The sequence below is a fragment of the Gobio gobio genome (genome assembly GCF_949357685.1).
Source record: "Gobio gobio genome assembly, chromosome: 6".
Lineage (NCBI taxonomy): Eukaryota > Metazoa > Chordata > Actinopteri > Cypriniformes > Gobionidae > Gobio > Gobio gobio.
Window position 1 is genome coordinate 22290290 of NC_137102.1, and position 18919 is coordinate 22309208.

Sequence of the window (18919 nt, forward strand, 5' to 3'; positions counted from 1 at the left end):
AGGGCCCTTTCAACGCTGGTTGCAGCTTTCATTTAAAATGTATTTTTTTGTTCTGATGGAGGAATTTTCATCATCATTATTCCAGTCTTCAGTGTCACATGATCCTTCAGAAATCATTCTAATATGATGATTGGAGGGCCAAGAAGCATTTCTTATGATTATCAGTTGAAAACGGTCTCTTCGTTTATTTGAAATGTATATATTTTTTTACTTTACTGTCAGTTTTGATCAATGTCCCTGCTAAATATCATATCAATATGAGAGAGAACAAAGACAAGTAGTATCAGCTTTGACTTGTTAGGTTTATTTATCTCTTTAATCTGCAACATACATTTTACACAGTGCAAGAAATTCATCTTGTGTGTAGATGGGGGCTGGTGCCAATTTCGTTCAGTCTTTACAAAATAATGACATAACATACTTCAATTCAGCCACTTTTGTATTCACATAACCATTAAAACTGTGACTTAAAAGTTCAGGAATGACTGGAAAACTCTCGAGTTCCTTCTGACAACAATAATTGGGACATAGACTGATTATGAAGTTTAATCAAAGTTTCAAACATTCTTAATCTAACACAGCCTTATACCACCATCAGATGAGCAGCACCAGTGTAAATTGGCATATATGCCCTGTACTGATATGAATGGATCATGCACATCCAAATTCAAGAGCTGGATACATTTTCATCAGCTGTTCAATTCACAAAAACAAGGGGAAAAAAACTAACAAAAACAAACCGAACAACAAAAAAATAAAGTTCTTATCTGTTCTCCAGAAACAAATAGTAAGAGTGCATCTTCAAAGCAATAAACGTCCTTCTACCATTTATGCCAATTGCTGTTTCACAAATAATATTGCTCCATATAAGGAAGGCCAGGATACATAATTTTTACAGTGTAATGAACTGAAAAAAGGAGTAATTTCAAAATAATTTTAAAAGTGTCCATTTGGCACACACGCAAAAAAACAAAACCAAAACCAAAAAAATCTAGGAATGCATGTGTTCGCACATGCTTGTGTGTGCCAGTTTATTGTATTTGTGAGAAAAAAAGGTTTGTCTCTTACATTACACCATAGCGATATGCATTTAATGGAAAGACAATCAAGGCTGTTTATTGGTTGAGTAAAACTACTCTCCAGTTTTTGTCCCAGAGCTGCTCTTGAATTTCACCACCATGACGGTGATGTTGTCGGGGCAGCCGCGGTAGAACGACTGCAGCACGATGCTCTTGGCTCCGAAGTGCGGCTCATCCAAGCGTTCCCGCACAAAGCGCACAGCCTCCTCGTTGCTGAACGCATCCCACAGGCCGTCAGAGGCGAGGATCATGAACTCCGGCTGTAGCTTGTCCAGGTCAAAGGTCAAGATATCCGGGTCTGGGATGACCACATTTAAGTTCTTCAGAGGGTAGTCACCGAGTGAGCGTGACATGGCGAGGATGCCTTGCACACGCCAAGAACCATTGAAACTGATAAAGCCACCTGATGGATGAGATCACACACACGTGTTATATTCACACAGTGAAGTCATCTAGAACTGCCAGAAAGCAATCACAAGTGCAAACTTAAAATGTTACAAATGATCAGTCTCAACAACAGCAGACCTGATGACTGTATTAAACTGAAAAATATAATTATGTCCATTAACTAACCAATTTTTTATTTCACATTAAACTGTCATATTGAAATACACAAAATATTTCTTTATTGTGGCTTTCCCCATTTAAACTTTTGTAAATAAAAAATAAATAAAAAATGATAAAACTTATTAAATATGCACAAATTTGCATATTAAAATAATAATGATGTGTACACTACAGAAAATGTCACAACTTTTATTATAATATGCAGGGGTCAAACACATCAGAAAAAGGTGACAAGACACAAACCCCATAATGGGGTCTGGGGGCAATTATTGTGATTATTATTAAAATATTTTATTAAAATCACAAAAAATTAAGAAAAATATTTTAAAAGTACTATTGATGTGTCATTATTAATAAATAATAATAAAAAATAATAATAAATGTTATTACGGGGGTTATAAATCAAAAGATTATTTTAAAAAAAAGTTATCATTATTAATAATAATATTTTTTACAGGAGTTATAAATCAAAAGGTTATTCAAAAAATAAATATTGTTGTTTTAACAAACAAAAAGTTATTTTATTATTATTAATAATAGTATTATTATTATTAATAATGATAATAATAACTTTATTTTTATGGGGTTATAAATCAAAAGGTCATTTAAAAAAAAAAATTTATTAAACAAAAGTTATCATCATTAATAATAATAAATATTTTTTTTACAGTGGTTATTAATCAAAAGGTTATTCAATAATAAATGTTTTAACAAACAAAAACATTGCTATCATCCTGTAAAAATAAAATTATTATTAAAGATTATAAATCAAAAGGTTATTCAAATAAATCATGTTTTAAACAAAAACGCTATTATCATTATTAATAATAATTGTATTTTTATTGGGCTATAAATCAAAAAGGTTATTTAAAAAAATAAATGGTTGTTTTAACAAATAAAAAAGTTATTACTATTATGATCATCATCATCATCATTAATAATAACAAAATACTATAATAATACTATGTATGCAAAATAAATGCCTTTAAGATACAATGGCCCAATAATAGGGTATAAATAGGTGCTAATAAAAGTTTATTTAATAAAATAATATTTTTGGTGGTTTTAACAAAGAAATAATAAAGAAAAAAAATGCAAAAATGATAAATGTTCAAAAAACCCTCTAAAAATGATCAGCTATATTAAAAAAAAAAAAAAAACTTTTTAAAGGATAGAGATCTCTAGATGATCTCAATTATACACCATGAGATGGCTACCTTTACTATATGATATTTTTAAGAAAATATTGTTTGAAAAATGATGATAATAATTGATAAATTAAACCAAGGTAACATTTTCAAAAAATGTCAAAAAATAAGTTTTTTTTTTTTTTTAAAGTATGGTAGCTGAATAATTTTTAATTGCAAAAGTCAAAATTGTTTAGTTGAAGCAAAATCACCACTTATGCCTGTAGTAGCTCCCCTTGAAGCCAGCAAACTCACCAGCTCTCTTGATCCTCTTGCGTTCTTTCAGCTGGTAAGGCTTGTGATCATGGGACAAGGCCACAGCGTTGCCGTCTTTGTCGCAGAGAACACCGCGAGAGTCTCCAACATTTGCCACAGTCAGTTCACGGTCTGACAACAAGGCGATCAAACATGTTGTGCCTAAAAACAAAGGGGCGGAATTAGGGCTGAGCGATACATCGAATTTTCATCGTCATCGCGATATGAACTCGCGCGATGAACACATCGCAACAGACAGCCTGACACGATGAATAAGGGAAAACAGTTCATTACATGCGCCAATCTGAGTAACGTATTCTGAATACTTGGATTACTTCCGCATTGAATTGCATTTTATAAGTGTCGGAATGCGGCCATCAAATCCTGCTTACTAAACATATATTATAAAAAATGTAGCTAACGTCAAACGGGGCCAACGGCTCTTGGGCTAGTAAATCAGCACATAGGAGAATGTAAAGTTGCATGTCAACTAAGCAGGAGCACCGGCGGTGGTCGGCCAAAACACTTTTTTTTTTGTATGTGAATGCTGTTTTACGTGAATATTATGACACGAGTGAAGCACAAAGCTTTATTTACAAAATAAATAATAGGTTCGCAATTAAATGTTAGCCTACATCACAGCCATGGAAACAAATGGATTCATGCCGAACGAGAGAGGAAGCTTTGTGTGATGAGCAAAAATTTAAGTTTCCTTGCGTTTTGCTATCTGGTCACACGATTTGCCACAAATTTAACAATAGGCTTACGCCATTTTATTCTACTGGACATTGAATCCCTGATTTATTTTCCCAAATCCTCTTTCACGTCTCTCACATGGGATTAAACGTTTCTTCCTTGTTTGATTTATTTAGGAGTAGGCTATATTCGCATCATTTACTGTGGTAAAGTAGAAAACGGAGTAGAACAGATACATTTTACTTCAAACTTTACTTTATTTAGCACAGTTTGTGCTTGCTATTAGACTTGGTCAAGTTTTTGTGTATAGCGTATTTCATACACGCCAGAGATTTTTAGTTTCGCTTTCTCTCACAGCGCATAATCAAACAAAGTTTTTGACCCTGCTGAAGATAATTTAGTTCTTCACATTTTACTACAAGTAGCCAATCAGTTTTGGAACATCAGGAGAAAACAAGATATTAGAAAACGAGGCTTTCCTGCTCGTGTCATCCCTTTCAGCGCATAGAGGCATACGACGCACGTCTGTGGGGAAATATAAACGCATTTTTTTCTTTAACTAATATTATTTATATTTCGATTATTTACAGATATTTATTTAAATGTTTTACAGGCTGTAGTAGGCTATGTTGTTTCACTGACGGAAGTAGGCCTACTAAAATAAACACGCATGTTTGAGCCTTGTTTATATTTCTTATTTTCAAAATGTAGGCTATTTAATTGAGGTATACACATACACATCAATCTCAATTAAATAGCCTACATTTTGAAAATAAAAAATAAACGAATAATATATTTAACGAATATATAACAAATTTATATATATAATATAGGCTATATAAAAAATATATATAGGCGTGTGTAGCCGCCACCCCCAACCACCGCGCCACTGCACAGTTGCACAGCCGTGTTATATTTCGTTCTCCCTTCTCTTTCTTTAATATGAAATGCTGTTTGAATTTCCAAGATAGAAACGCTTTATTGCCCTGGCTCTGTTGTTCTGGCTCCATCTCTACCTCTAGCTCCTGCTGCTCCTCTTCCGACTCCATTGTGACTGATCACGCAAACCGTGCATTTTTTCGTTTTAATATTGGGGCCTCTGAGAAATGCATTGAGTTGCCTTAATTTATTTAGAGAGTAAATAAACTCATGAAAGTTACATTGATTTCAACAATGTAACTGTATTCTAAATATCAACTATTTAAATTGTAACTGTAACGGAATACAGTTACTCATAGGCTAATATGTATTCTGAATACGTGATGCCGGTACATGTATTCCGTTACTGCCCAACACTGAACACGACCTATTAAAGCACTAAGGCATGGGAACAGTATAGCTAACATTCACATTTGAATATTTATCGCAAGTCATATCGCCATCGCAATATTAAACAATGTTATCGCACATCGCAGCTTTTCCTCATTCAGCATTGTTTACAGTTTCCAGTCAGCCAAAGCCCAGAGATAAGATCAACCTGCTGACCTGCTTCATCATGGGAGGCAGAGAACTTTTCCACCATGTCCCGGTCCACAGCCAGAATGCGCTGCTCTAGGATGGCGGGATGAGAGAGAGAGCTGTCTTTCTTTTCCCGCTCGTAGGCCTGCAGCTGCTGTTTCAGAGTCTCGGGCAGGTGGGCTTTCACATAATCAGCAGCGGCCTGTGAGAGAAACAGAACAAAGAAACGCAGATGAGCACACGAGGGGCATGAAGTGAGCTGCTTCTGATAAATAGGAATCTCACGAAAACATGTTCAGGTCACACTTTACCCCCAAATCAAAATAAATAAGATTTTATAAAGAAATATTAAATAAGATTTTTAAGACCATTAAGATTTTTTGTGACATTATTTTCATGACAATTAAGCACCTATTTCTGTTCAATTATGGCAAAAATCTTAGTCACTATAATGTTGGTCAATATTGAGATCACGTTTATTCAGTGGCATTACTCATTGATTCTGGAAACATCATGTATTTACTTAACTTTTTATTTTATTTTCAACAGTGGATTCGTTCATTCATTCGTTTTTCAAAAAAGTTAAAAAAGTAAAATAAAATATTATCCAATCCATCATCTGTCGTTCTATCTCTCTATCTCTCTAATCTAAACTTTTCAACATATATATATATATATGGATAGAATAACAGATGGATGGATGGATTGCTGGAACTATAGATAGAACGATAGATGGATAGATGATAGATGATAGATCCAGGATGGGTAGAACAACAGATGGATGGATTGATGGAACAATAGATGGATAGAGCGATAGATGAATGGATGGAACATAGACAGGTAGAACAATGGATGGATGGACAAAATGGTAGATAGATAGACAGGTAGAATAATAGATGGATATTAAACTTAATTCAGTTTTAAAGGGATAATTCAGCCAAAATGAAAATGATCATCTTTTACTCACCCTAATATAGTTCCAAACCTTACCTAACCTAACCTTCTTCTATGGAACATAATAGAAGATAGTCAGAAATGTCTCAAGTGTTTTTTGTCCATACGGTTTTTGTTCATACAAATGAAGTCAATGTCACCAAAGTGGTTCGGACACCAACGTTTCTTTTTTTCCCTCTTTTTTTAAATATCCTATTTTGTTTTCAGCAGAAGCAAGTCAGTCATGCAGGTTTGGAACCACATGAGGGTGAGTAAACGATGACAGAACTTTCTCTTTTTTTTGGGTTAACTATCGCTTTAAAAGAGGCCTAAGAGCTGTTGCCAGATGGAGTTTGCAGCAGAATACAGATGAAGGGACAGAAAGTCTCTAGAGAGCGAGTGCCCTTTCTAAATACTGCCAGATCACCAAAACATATCGAGTCAAAGAGCATTATTTCATTGCCTAACTCTGCTTCCCCATCATCAGTCAGGATGCTTTCAGCAGCTCACACTACAGCCTTGTGCATCTTTGCCAGTGACTCAGCAATGCCACGCTATAAATACAGTGATGAAACCAGAGAAGCAAACATAATACCTGTCTGCCAAGAGAACGCCGCAGTCTCTATCGAAAGCCACTTCCCGGGCAACACGGACTTGCTGCTTTTCAGACAAGACACGGCAGAGCCTTCTGATGAAGCCTATGCATTATTTACACAGAAGCAGCGCTCATGCAGAACACTTACAGAATAAGCAGATATAGCTCAGGGTCACTTTGCACACAGCAGTGATTTTAAACCCGTAAATAGCACAGAGTTGATATGAAGAGGAGTTTTTCAGATCAGAGATCAAGGGCTTGCTGAATTCTGTGCCTCCCGAATTGTTCAGACTGTATAATCTCATAATAATCAAAATAATACCGGTTGCTTAAATGACTTCAGTGTAGTTAGCTACCATCTGAAAAGGGCATAGTAGTCAATCTACAGTAGTAGTCAACAACACTACTAATAGTAGCCAATAATAATTATGGTCATGAATATATTGTGAGTCTGGCAGTAACACAATTTTCAGGGTGTCATAATCTGAATTATTCAAAGTATGCTGTTCATTGTATCTCAGGAACAAAGACAATGGGGCGGTGGTGACCCGCAGTGACCTCTTTTCACTCAAGACCCTCCTACCGCAAACACACTATAGTCAAGCAGCCATTTTACTTCATTCACACACCAACACAATGAGTGCTTTATTACTGGTGTTACGCACCTGTGTTTGGAAGATTTAGGGCTTTAACTCAAACATATCAGTGTCAGTGCATTCCTGGCGATCTCATGAACTTTAAAGTTTAAAGAAAGCAAGTCTATTTTTAGGATTTTTTAAAGGGCCTAAATAAAATAAAAGCCTACATTTAATCTGTTCATCATATAAAGTGACAGTTTCTTCAGAAAATTTTAGACCGCTCAATTTATATGGATTAGTTTTACGATCTCTTTATGAACTTTTTGAAACATAGCTGCCAATGGAGAGTACAGAAAGCTCTCAGATTAAATAAAAAAAATATCTTAATTTGTGTTCCAAAGATGAATGAAAATCCTTATGGGTTTGGAACAAAATGAGGGCGAGTAATTAATGACAATTTTAATTTTTGGGTGAACTTATCCCTTTAAGCTCATTTTCCACTCAAATTCTGATTACTGCAAATATATTTTTGAAACAGTAAATTAAATAAATAAAATGAGTAGTATTTGCTGCATTGCATTTATTGTGATCAACATTTTCCCCCCCACACACACACACACACAACTATATAAGATATACAAAAAAAATTATATATATATATATATATAAATGAAAATAAAACCAAAAATTATAATTTACACAATTACAGTTTCCACAAAAAAATATTAAGCAGCATAACGGTTTTTAACATTGATAATAATAAATGTTTCTTGAGCAGCAAATCATCATATTAGAATTATTTCTGAAGGATCATGTGATGCTGAAAATATAAGAATACATTTTAAGTAGTAATAATATTCCACAATATTACTGTTTTTAATGTATTTTTTCATCAAATAAATGCAGACTTGGTGAGCGTAAGAGGCTTCTTTCAAAGACATAAAAAAATCCCTTTTGAATGCAGTAGGTTTCATTTTCTATATTCAAAATTCACCCATTCAGTGCATTTAGAATCTGATTTAAAGAAGAATAATCATACAGTAACTCACACTATTTTGTACCCCTATTGCTAATTAAAAGCTCAATTTACCAGGCCTAATTCAAGATTATGAGGAGAAAACCAGAGCACCAGGGAATAGAGGAAGAGCACAAGATAAGCGTTGATTAGGCCAACTGTGCTAGTCATTGTTAGCAAGAGCTCTCATCATTAGCAGACACCACAGGGCAAAATTATTTAGCAGGGTATTTTTAACAGACCGCCTGGATCAAATATTTTTCAGACCTACTTTTAACTTCTGACACTTTAAATCAGAATTTATATTTGCATATATGTTGATTACACATGCAAATTCTAACCACGATATGACAGATTGTTGACTATCTACTGCTGAGGTGTTTCAATCAGTCGGCTGTTGTCCAAGAAACCAATTACAGCCCTTCACAGCTGTAATAAATCAAAAATGTTGACATTGTAAGCAGCTTAAAAAGTCAATATAAAAACTGGCTCAGACTACAGACTGGGTGGGGTGTTCACTTCGTACTGTTGTTTGGGTAGCAGATTTATGCACTGAACATTATGGGAGGCTGGAAAACCCTCCCTCTATAATTTCTGGAAAAATAAATGTATAATTAAACCCAACAGTTTTGCTATTCTGCTACTCTGGTGCTGTTGTGTAGAAAAAAGTGATAATATACAGTAAAAACAGCAATATTGTGAAATGATTACTAATTAAAATAACTTTTCTATTTTAATATATTTTAAAATGTAATTTATTCTGTGATGCAAAGCTGAATTTCTTCGAATTCAGGCGTTACAATCCCTTCTATGACCAACTGTGTATAAACTCAAGCACCTAGGCATGCAGACGCTTCTACAAACATTTGTTAAAGAATGGGGAGCACAGTGAATTCAAGTATGGTACCGTGATAGGTTGCCACCTGTCCAATAAGTCCATTTGTGACATTTCCTCACTACTAAATATTCCACGGTCAACTGTTAGTGGTATTATAACAAAGTGGAAGCAATTGGGAACAACAGCAACTCAGCCACGAAGTGGTAGGCCATGTAAAATCACAGAGGGGTCAGAGCATACTGAAGGGCACAGTGCACAGAAGTCGCCAACTTTCTGCAGAGTCAATAGCTATAGACCTCCAAACTTCGTGTGGCCTTTGGATTAGCTCAAGAACAGTGTGTAGAGAGCTTTATGGAATGGGTTTCCATGGCAAGCAGCTGCATCCAAGCCTAAAACCACCAAGTGCAATGCAAAGCATCGGATGCAGGGGTGTAAACCACGCCGCCACTGGACTCTAGAGCAGTGGAGACGTGTTCTCTGGAGTGATGAATAACGCTTCTCTGTCTGGCAATCCGATGGACGAGTCTGGATTTGGCGGTTGCCAGGAGAACGGTACTTGCCTGACTGCATTGTGCCGAGTGTAAAGTTTGTTGGAGGGGGAATTATGGTGCGGGATTGCTTTTCAGGGGTTGGGCTCTGGGCCCGGTTGCATGAAAGCCCTTAAGTTAAGAAAACCATTAGTTATAAAAGGTTAAGGGTAGCCTTAGTGAAACATGGGTTGCAAGAAAAAACCCTAAGGGTCCACTTAAGGAATCTTAAGGCTGTCACTAAGTATTTCCCTTAAATGTTTAAGTTTTCCCTAAAGTTCTGTTATGCGTTGCAACAAAGTCCTTAGTAACCATTTAGCCCGTAAATTAAGGTATCAAAATAGGTCCCTTAAGTCATCTGCTGAACTCAAACGCGATGGATGATTTCATGTTAATTGAGAAAGAATGTACCTATGTGCATTTTTACCAATCAATTAAAATAAGCCTGTTGAAAGTATGACGTGACATGGTGTATACTGATTAAATAAACATTAAACACCAAAGCCCCCCCCCCCCCCCCCATTACTTCCACTGTGCACTTGAATTAATTATTTCATGGCAGGCTTTCATCTTGTGCGCAAGAGAGACTGATTATAGTGGCAGGCTTGGGTGTTTTCCCCCTGTCTTTAAAAAAAAAAGCTGTTTGTCCTTGGTCCAGTTTGTTTGAGATTTTTTTTTGGTTTCCATTACCGTAAAGCCGGTTCGCACACGTTACGTCTAGGACACCGAACGCATCATTCAGTGAATAATCACCAAACTGAAGTTGTGAACAAAGTGGCATTGATGCGTGAGTACAATACAATAACAACGAGTTGGACATATATAATGTCATTTAATGGAAAATGATGCGAGTGGCGCGGCAGAATTTGGAACATCCTCCGGTCAGGTGTCTCATAAAAACAATGTGCTCAAATACGCTCTGTGTCGTCTGTCAGACCGCCTTTAATATTCTCCATAACTCAAATATTGTAGTACAGCTGTATAGTTTAGGAAATGTCAAACTTGTTTAAAAGTCAGTGGTGGTCCATTATGTCCTGTTTATTACGTGAGATTTCGTAACTATAGCAACCGCTTCTCCATTGCTGTGTTTTGCCAGAAACTATCGCAAAAAGCTTAGTATAAACACTTAGGTAAGGGTGACGGTTAAGATATTTGTTGCAACGCTCTTAAAGAATTTCCCCCTTAGGGATACAACCACTTAAAGGGTTTCAACCGGGCCCTGCCCTTAGTTCCAGTGAAAGGAACTCTTAATGATTCAGCATACCAAGACATTTTTGGACAATTTCATGCTCCCAACTTTGTGGGAACAGTTTGGGGATGGCCCAAACTTGACTGCTCACCAGTGCACAAAGCAAGGTCCATAAAGACATGGATGAGCGAGTTTGGTGTGGAGGAACTTGACTGGCCTGCACAGAGTCCTGACCTCAATCCGATTGAACACCTTTGGTGTCTAATGAAACACACAATACATGAAAGCGTCTTTGGTGTTTCCATGGTTTCTACTAAATAAATCCAGAATTTTAGGGTAACGAGTATGATGTCACTGATAGCCGACGCAAGGTCCATGTCCTGGTTAAAATATCTTATTTCTCTGGATTTAAACATTCTTGGAAACATTTGAGATAAAGTAAGTACAGAAGTCAACAAAATATATAACATTGTTCTAGTGATTTTTGGATATTTTAATCCAAAAATCCTACATACTGTGTCTTTAAAGGTCCCATGGCATGAAATTTGTTTTTCTACATTAATATGAGTTCCCCTAGCCTGAATATTGTCCCCAAGCGGCTAGAAATTTTGATCAGTGTAAACCGAGTTCTGGCTGTCTTTCTCTGCCTTTGAGAAAATGACAGCCCAGACGAGCTGATCTGGAATGATCCTGTTATGACTTCGGTTACCTCCCTTTCCTCCGCCCAGAGAATTTGGCATGCCCATGCAAGCGCTATATTTGTCCTTGAGAGATCATGGCTTGTGAATGAGTGAATGCTGGCAGTTTCTCAGTGTTTGGATGTACAAATGAAAACAGAAGTCTTTTTTCAGTTCCTTCTGATCTGTGATCAGTGATTTCTGATGTGTAGCTAATTATTCAAGTTCACACAGAGCTTTATTATTCATGCACACGCTGCGGCTTCTCTCTCTCTCTCTCTCTCCCGACAGAACGGTGTTTTCGTGTTTTCTATCTTGTGAGTCAGTGTTTTTGTACGTCCTCGTCGCGTCTATCTGTTCTAAAATGTGCATACAGTCGTGAGTAACTCATACAATCAGTTCTGCTCAACATCGGTAGAGCGAGATAAACCTCACGCAAGCCTAAGCTCGGGCTGCACTGACCGGTCGGCCTTCAACATCACCGACCCCCAGTACTGCATCTGGCCCACAGCGGAGGCACCAAACGCGGCGCGAGATTAAGCAGAAGGGGGGTAAAAGTGGGGGTCTCCGAGCTATGCTAGCCAGTTATCCCCACAATAAACTGGATTACATTCGGTTACTGCGCTGTTGTGTCTTTGCTTGCGCTGTGTACTCAATGCGCGTCACTGACGCTTTTCATATGACAGGAAAATATCTAAAAATAATGCTATAATCAACACTTACTCTTAACTCGTTCATCTCGACAGCTGTAATGGTACATTACATGTTACAAAGTTGGCAGAATAAGGATGAAGATGGACTCGGTGTGACTGGGACTCTCAGATACAAACACAATAAACTCACAGCGCTGACAGCGCTTTCACAACTCTGTACAATATAACTTTGTTTGTTAGCAATCGCTCCGTCTCTGGTCCGTGATGTCCAGTTCGCGAACTAATCATTCTTTTGCACCGGTTCTTTTTAGTGAACCGATCGAACCAGTTCACCAAATCGGACTGAATCATTCGAAACTGTTCGCGTCTCGAGTCAGCGCTGATCCATAATTGACTAAAGTTACTAACTTTCTGGCATGAGTGACAGCCCCTCCGACTAGAAATAAACTAATAACCTGAAGTATATGCTAGTAACTTCAACAGTTCACTGAACTGAGACGTGCTGAGAGAAACTGATGAGAAGTGAAGTGTCTCTCTGGCACCAGGCTTGTGCCTGGGTGACTCGTAGACCTCGTTAAACCACGCCCCCTCCGCTACAAGATCTGATACTCATTTCAAATGCAAAGATGTCAGCCAATCACAACAGTGGGCGTTTTTACTGAAGTCTCACAGCAGACGCGCCCCTTGAAGCAGAGCATTCAAGCCAGAGGGCAAACATCAGTACAGAAAAAATGCCTTTTATTTCTAAATTATGACATTTTATGATGTAAAAATCATACTAACAATATAAGTACACCTCAGGAAACATTATAAAATAATAGAAAAATGCCATGCCATGGGACCTTTAAGAGTTTAGGTCAGGTAATAATCCTCATGGGCTTTCATAACCAAAAAATGAGCCAGTATCAACATAATACAGATAAGACTCAATGTCAGGACGTTTGGGTCAGTAAACATTTATGAGGAGATAGTGTAGATTAAAAGACCTTTTACAGGGGCCGAAGAGCATGAGGTTGGCACATTTTAATCTATTAACTGCCTGGATTGTAGGGAGGCCTCTGGCCATTTAAACAAATACCACTATAAATAGATTTCAGTCATTCCATAAATGATCGTGGGAGCCAGAAACAGCCGACTAATGCTGAGGAAAATGGCTGATCGGTAAAATTCAAATGTAAGAGTTTTCGGAGCTGGTTTATTAGGTTTCCATATCCACTGGTTCCTGTGAGCTGTTAATTTCATTACTTAACAGAATCTCAGAAGGCATTCAAACTCTAGGCCAACCAGCATTCATCTGTTTTACCAAACAATGAAAGAGATAAAATGAACATCTGTCTGGCTGGAGAATAAGGCTGGTTGGAGCAGATGTCTGGGGGAAGGGGGGAACGACTGAATGCCTCAGATAAGTATCATGGGAATCTCAATTGGCTGCATTATAGTACTCATATAACATTATAAAGGCAGTTTGTGTAGATCTCTCAGTGTCACATTTTTAACACATTCAAAACTTTTGGGCTAACAATTTATTATTTGGAAGCAATACTGAAACATAATTCAACACACTATACACTGAAACAATTATTTTGAAGGGGTGTAACTTGTGATCAACCAAAAGTGTATTTTAAAAGGCTGATATACTATGAAATTATGGGAGCAGTGTGGGTAAAAGACGTACATTACCAAAAAAACAAAACAAAAAAAAGGAAACAGAAAATGTGCAATGTCTACAGAGTAAATTCTGGGACTAATTTAAGTCAGAATGACAACTTAACTTAAGTGTTTATTAGCCCATTGGTTTGATAATTTCTAAATATCGTCTAATTGACTGACCTGAATGACTTATCAGTGAATAAACTCTTGTAAATAGTCAGCCTTAAAGGGACAGTTCACCCATTATTTATTCACACTCATGTTGTTCCAAACCTGTACGACCTTCTTTCACCCATCTAACACAAAAGACAATGGTGTAAAATTACACCACAAGTAAAATAAAAGGTTACACAGTCTTGAAAGAGCGTATATTTGTGAATTATTCCTTTAAAAGCCACAATGTTATTTTTCGCCACTAGAGGTCGCTTATTCAAAACGAAGGCCTAGCCTTGATTTCGCTGAGATTTTATTATGCCGCAGACGACCGTTTCCGCTTCTTCCGGTCATGCGTATGTGGGGTAACGCAGCGCTGTTTTGTCTTATTAGATACATTTTAGTGTGTTGAAAGTTGTGTTATAATGCTTCTCTGTGCGTTTGCTCTGCGGTTACTATGAGACACTTGTTGCACACGGCAGTAAGCTAGATCGATAATAGGCATGGTAAAACATGGTACTCGCGGTAAATCAAGAAATCAAGACTAACTGTCTTGAGCTGCATAATGATTCGTTTTCTGTCGATGAATGCATCCAAACACCTGTCAAATGAAACATATTTATAATATATTACAGCGTCTTTGGTGTTTCCATGGTTTCTACAAAATAAAAAATAAAAACGAGGGTAACGCGGGTATGATGTAATTGATAGGTGATGCACGGACACGGTCCATGTCCTGGTTAAAATTGCTTATGACCCTGGATTTAAACACTCTTGAAAACATTTGGGATAATGTAAACACATGTCAACAAAAAATATAACATCTAGTGTTTTTGGGATATTTTTTTCATCCAAAAATCTTACATATTGTGCCTTTAAGTGTACGAATATTCACTCTCTCATTTGGCTACTTCAGCACCGGTTCAAATTCACCTCTTTTATGATACTTATCTGGTCATTTATTAACTTCTTGGATTTTTTAACATTTTGGACCAACTAGTCCCCATCCGCTTTCAGTATATGAAACAGTAGGCATATCCATGATTTGCTTCATAGTTTTCCCATGTTCCACAGAAGCGAGTCAGTAATACGGGTTTCGTTTTTATGACAACACGAGGGTGAGTAAACACATTTGGCCATTCTTTTGAAGGTCGTCCCAACTAACCACAGAACGTCCCCTTATGTTTGGTTATTTTGGGAACCAATTCCTAACGTTATTTTTAACGTTGTAACAATCGTAACTGTCATTTCGTATGTAACGTTAAAGCTTTCACGACGACTCTCCTCAGCATCCTCTTACCTCCCCGCCGTGTCCGTCGAAAATGGCAAAGATTGAAGGGTGGCTCCTGTTCACTAGGTCGGTAAGGACCTCAAAGCGATCCTCCATGTGGTCTCTCCGGCCCTGTATCGAGTACACCGCAACATTGTTGTTCTTGAACTCCCAGGTCTTGGAGAACTCCGCGTCCAGCACGTCCAGACCGCCAAGCCTGTCGTTCATCATCATCTCCGCCACTTTCCCCTTCACCATCTTCACGGCATCCCGGCTGGACTTAACGATGGTTTTCACTTCGTCCGTGTGGAAGAAGTAACTCCAAAGGGCCAAGCTTATACATAACAGAAACAAGGTCTCTGGCCTGAGCAAGAAATAACGCATGATGCGACCCAAAAGAGACAAAAGCGTCATTGTGTCTCCTACCATCACACGCTCAAGACTGCACACGGGGACTGAAGTATGGGCTTCAAATTACTTCATTTGACTGATATTAAAGCCCACCTGCAGCCCGACGTGTATGAAGCCCTCTGAACACACCACGACACAAACGCTCGAATGTCCGTTGGTTATATTATAAGCTGCAGATGGAGAGAGATCCCGGTGCTTTCGGTTGCAGTCTGGCTCTGCTCTGCCCTACCGACGGGCTGCATATAACCGCACAGATCCCATTACCCCCAACGACAGCGAATCCTTTCCCTCCCATAAAGCCATCCGTGCCGCTAGCTAGCGTCTTCGACGAGTCTCCGCTCAAAACGACGGTTATTTACTCGTTCGCGTGCGTCACTGGGAGTTTTAAAAAACACTCTATATCGCGAATCCGTCGATGCACATGCCGCTGCCGCAGCTGCTCTGACTTCCTCCGCGCGCTGAGTGCGTGACTGATTGACTGCAGCACCGGGCGGAACGGGGAAAAGACACAACCGCCGAAGAAATTACATCATATCGGTCCGTTAGCTTCAGAAGCCTACGTCAGCTTACATTTCCACGACGAACTGATTTTTTGTACTACAGATGCCGCAACGTGACGTACCAATCGATGACTATGAAAGGTCGTGACGTCATGCGTAGCTGTGCTCCGAAGAAAAACAGGGCCACGCTGAAATCCAACCTCTCTCTGGAACTTTATTCCACATAATATTTTCTCCCAATTTGGTGGTTGTATTTTTTTACTGCTTTGTAATTATAATGTTGAAAAATAACCAAGTTTCATGAGCAGGTCCTTCTCGCCTGGTCTCATCTATACAAGCATAACTTCTCTCCTAATATTTTAACTGGAATATTCTATCCTCCTGGGTGCCACTGTCAATATATGAGGCATTATATTTGACTGAATTTCTCTGGCACCATACATGTCACATGTCGAGTAAAGAGCACATTCAGGGCTTTTCAGAGAGACCATTTGTTTTGAGGTTTCACCAGGACAACAACTTCTCCTCTGTCACTAATTTCATACATGTCCACTGTAGAGGACACCAGGACTTAAAGGGATAGTTCACCCAAAAATGAAAATTCTGTCATCATTTACTCACCCTAGGGTAGGGGAAAAAATACTATGGTAGTCAATGGTTGCTCCATCTGCTTTGTTACAAACGTTCTTCAAAATATCTTCTTTTGTGTTCGGCAGAACAAAGAAACTCATACAGGGTTGGAACAACTTGAGGGTGAGTAAATGATGACAGAATTTTCATTTTTGGGTGAACTATCCCTTTAAATCATGTTCATCAGGCATTTTAGAAGAAATTACATATCAATATATTCCTATAAAATATTAGATATTATTATGAAAATGTTGCCAACTATTACTCCCATTATTACACTTCTTTTTTCATTACACGTTGCTCCAAGAACACATTAATATGCAAATTAGATCCAGTGTATAGATACATCATATTGAATGGGAGAACCAATGTATGGCCATTTTACCCACATATTGCGTATATCAATTCATTTCATTATATCTTTCATAACATATTTGAGAATCATCTTTAAACAAAGTTTGGTTAAAAAAAATCCTGAAACCTAAAAACGTATTGGTGAATGAAAAAAAAATCCCATTGTTTATGCCTATGCATGCCATTTCATGTCATTTTATTTTTTAAACAACTGAGTCCCTGTGTCTACTTAAACATATGAATAATATATCATTTTTTTTCTTTTTGTAAACAGCACCCAGACTATGGTGCATTTATTTAGGCTTTGCCATTACTCTAAATTATTGTGGAAAGACTTTTCCCTATTTTTTATTGAAAACATTTATAAGGATTTTTTGTTACTTCGGGAAAATGTTTTGTTTGCAATTGTTAATTGGAAAAAATAATTCTATATATTTTATTAACAAAATTCTATATTTGATATGCATACATGTAATTGTATATATATGCGATCTATTCTGATTAGTTATATACCCCTGTCTTTACCTTTTTTTCTTGTTTATTTGTTCTACATTGTGACTGCCCCAATAAAAAAGGTTATTATAACATTCATTTTTGTTACACACTGGAATTGCAAGCCCGTTTTAGAATGTTTAATACGGTTGCCCATTGTTTGTTGTATTTATTGTTCTTTATAAAAATAAATAGGCTATATGAAAAAATATATGGTGAAATGTCAACTTTAGCGTCCTGATCCAACAAAACCAAGGCAAATAAAAATGCTAAAAGGTTAAAAGAAGTAGACATAAAATGTCTAGCATATGCTAAAACATTCTATAGTAGGCTTAAAGTATAGTCTTAAACAATTTTTTCCTAAATGTTGTAGTAATTTGCCACACTGAAAAAAAAGTATCAATCCTACTGTATAATATTTGAAGAATTTCTAAATGCTCTAAATGATCAAAACTTTGCTGAAAACTTTACCTGTTTATCATTATCCCATTTTTTAGAAAACAGGCTCTTGAGATGCATTTATTTGTACATCTTTCAATCATCCTTGTAATGCATTGCATTATATGTTTTGTTATTTTAGTTGTATGGATATTACACCCTATCAGAATTTCATCTTACTTAGCCATATAAATAACAACATATGCACCAAATGGCAACATTTTTCTAAGTTTGGGAAAAATAATACAATGAATAAAATGTATGTTTTTTTTTCATTTTCTGCCAATAACGGTCCATAATAGCCTTATGTATTAAATGGCATACAATACATAAACCACATATGCATATATACAGTATATCTTATATTTTGTCTTCAGGTTCAATAAACTGTTCCGTTAAAGTTTTTCTGACTTTTATTTTGTATGTATAGTGAAGAAATGATCATGGCCATAAATACACGTTTCATACTAATCAAGAAGGAATGAATAAAATAAGATAATGAATGTCCATGTTATTGTACAGGTCATCCACTCATTTAGAACTGCTATATTTTACACATCTGTTGATGAAAGATTTTTGTAAGTCAACCGGTGTAAATCAGAGAGTTGACAGTAGCCATTGACTTCTATTGTATTTTTTTTTTTTTTTTTTTTTTTTTTTTACAATTTAAGTCAGTGGGGTCCATCAACTGTTTGGTTACAAACATTCTTCAAAATATCTTCCTTTGTGTTCAACAGAAGAAAAAAACTCATACAGGTTTGGAACGACTTTGGT

General features: G+C 37.0%; 1 protein-coding gene across 1 annotated transcript; it reads right to left on the reverse strand.

Annotated features, from left to right (window-relative positions):
* Positions 1-284: 284 nt before the first annotated feature.
* On the reverse strand, positions 285-16662 carry ppm1la (protein phosphatase, Mg2+/Mn2+ dependent, 1La). Its single transcript, XM_079820000.1, has 4 exons — positions 15351-16662; positions 5270-5444; positions 3089-3250; positions 285-1482 (listed from the first exon to the last, which is right to left on the reverse strand). The coding sequence occupies exons 1-4, from the start codon at positions 15747-15749 to the stop codon at positions 1133-1135; spliced, it is 1086 nt and encodes a 361-aa protein (XP_079676126.1). The 5' UTR covers positions 15750-16662; the 3' UTR covers positions 285-1132.
* Positions 16663-18919: the final 2257 nt, after the last annotated feature.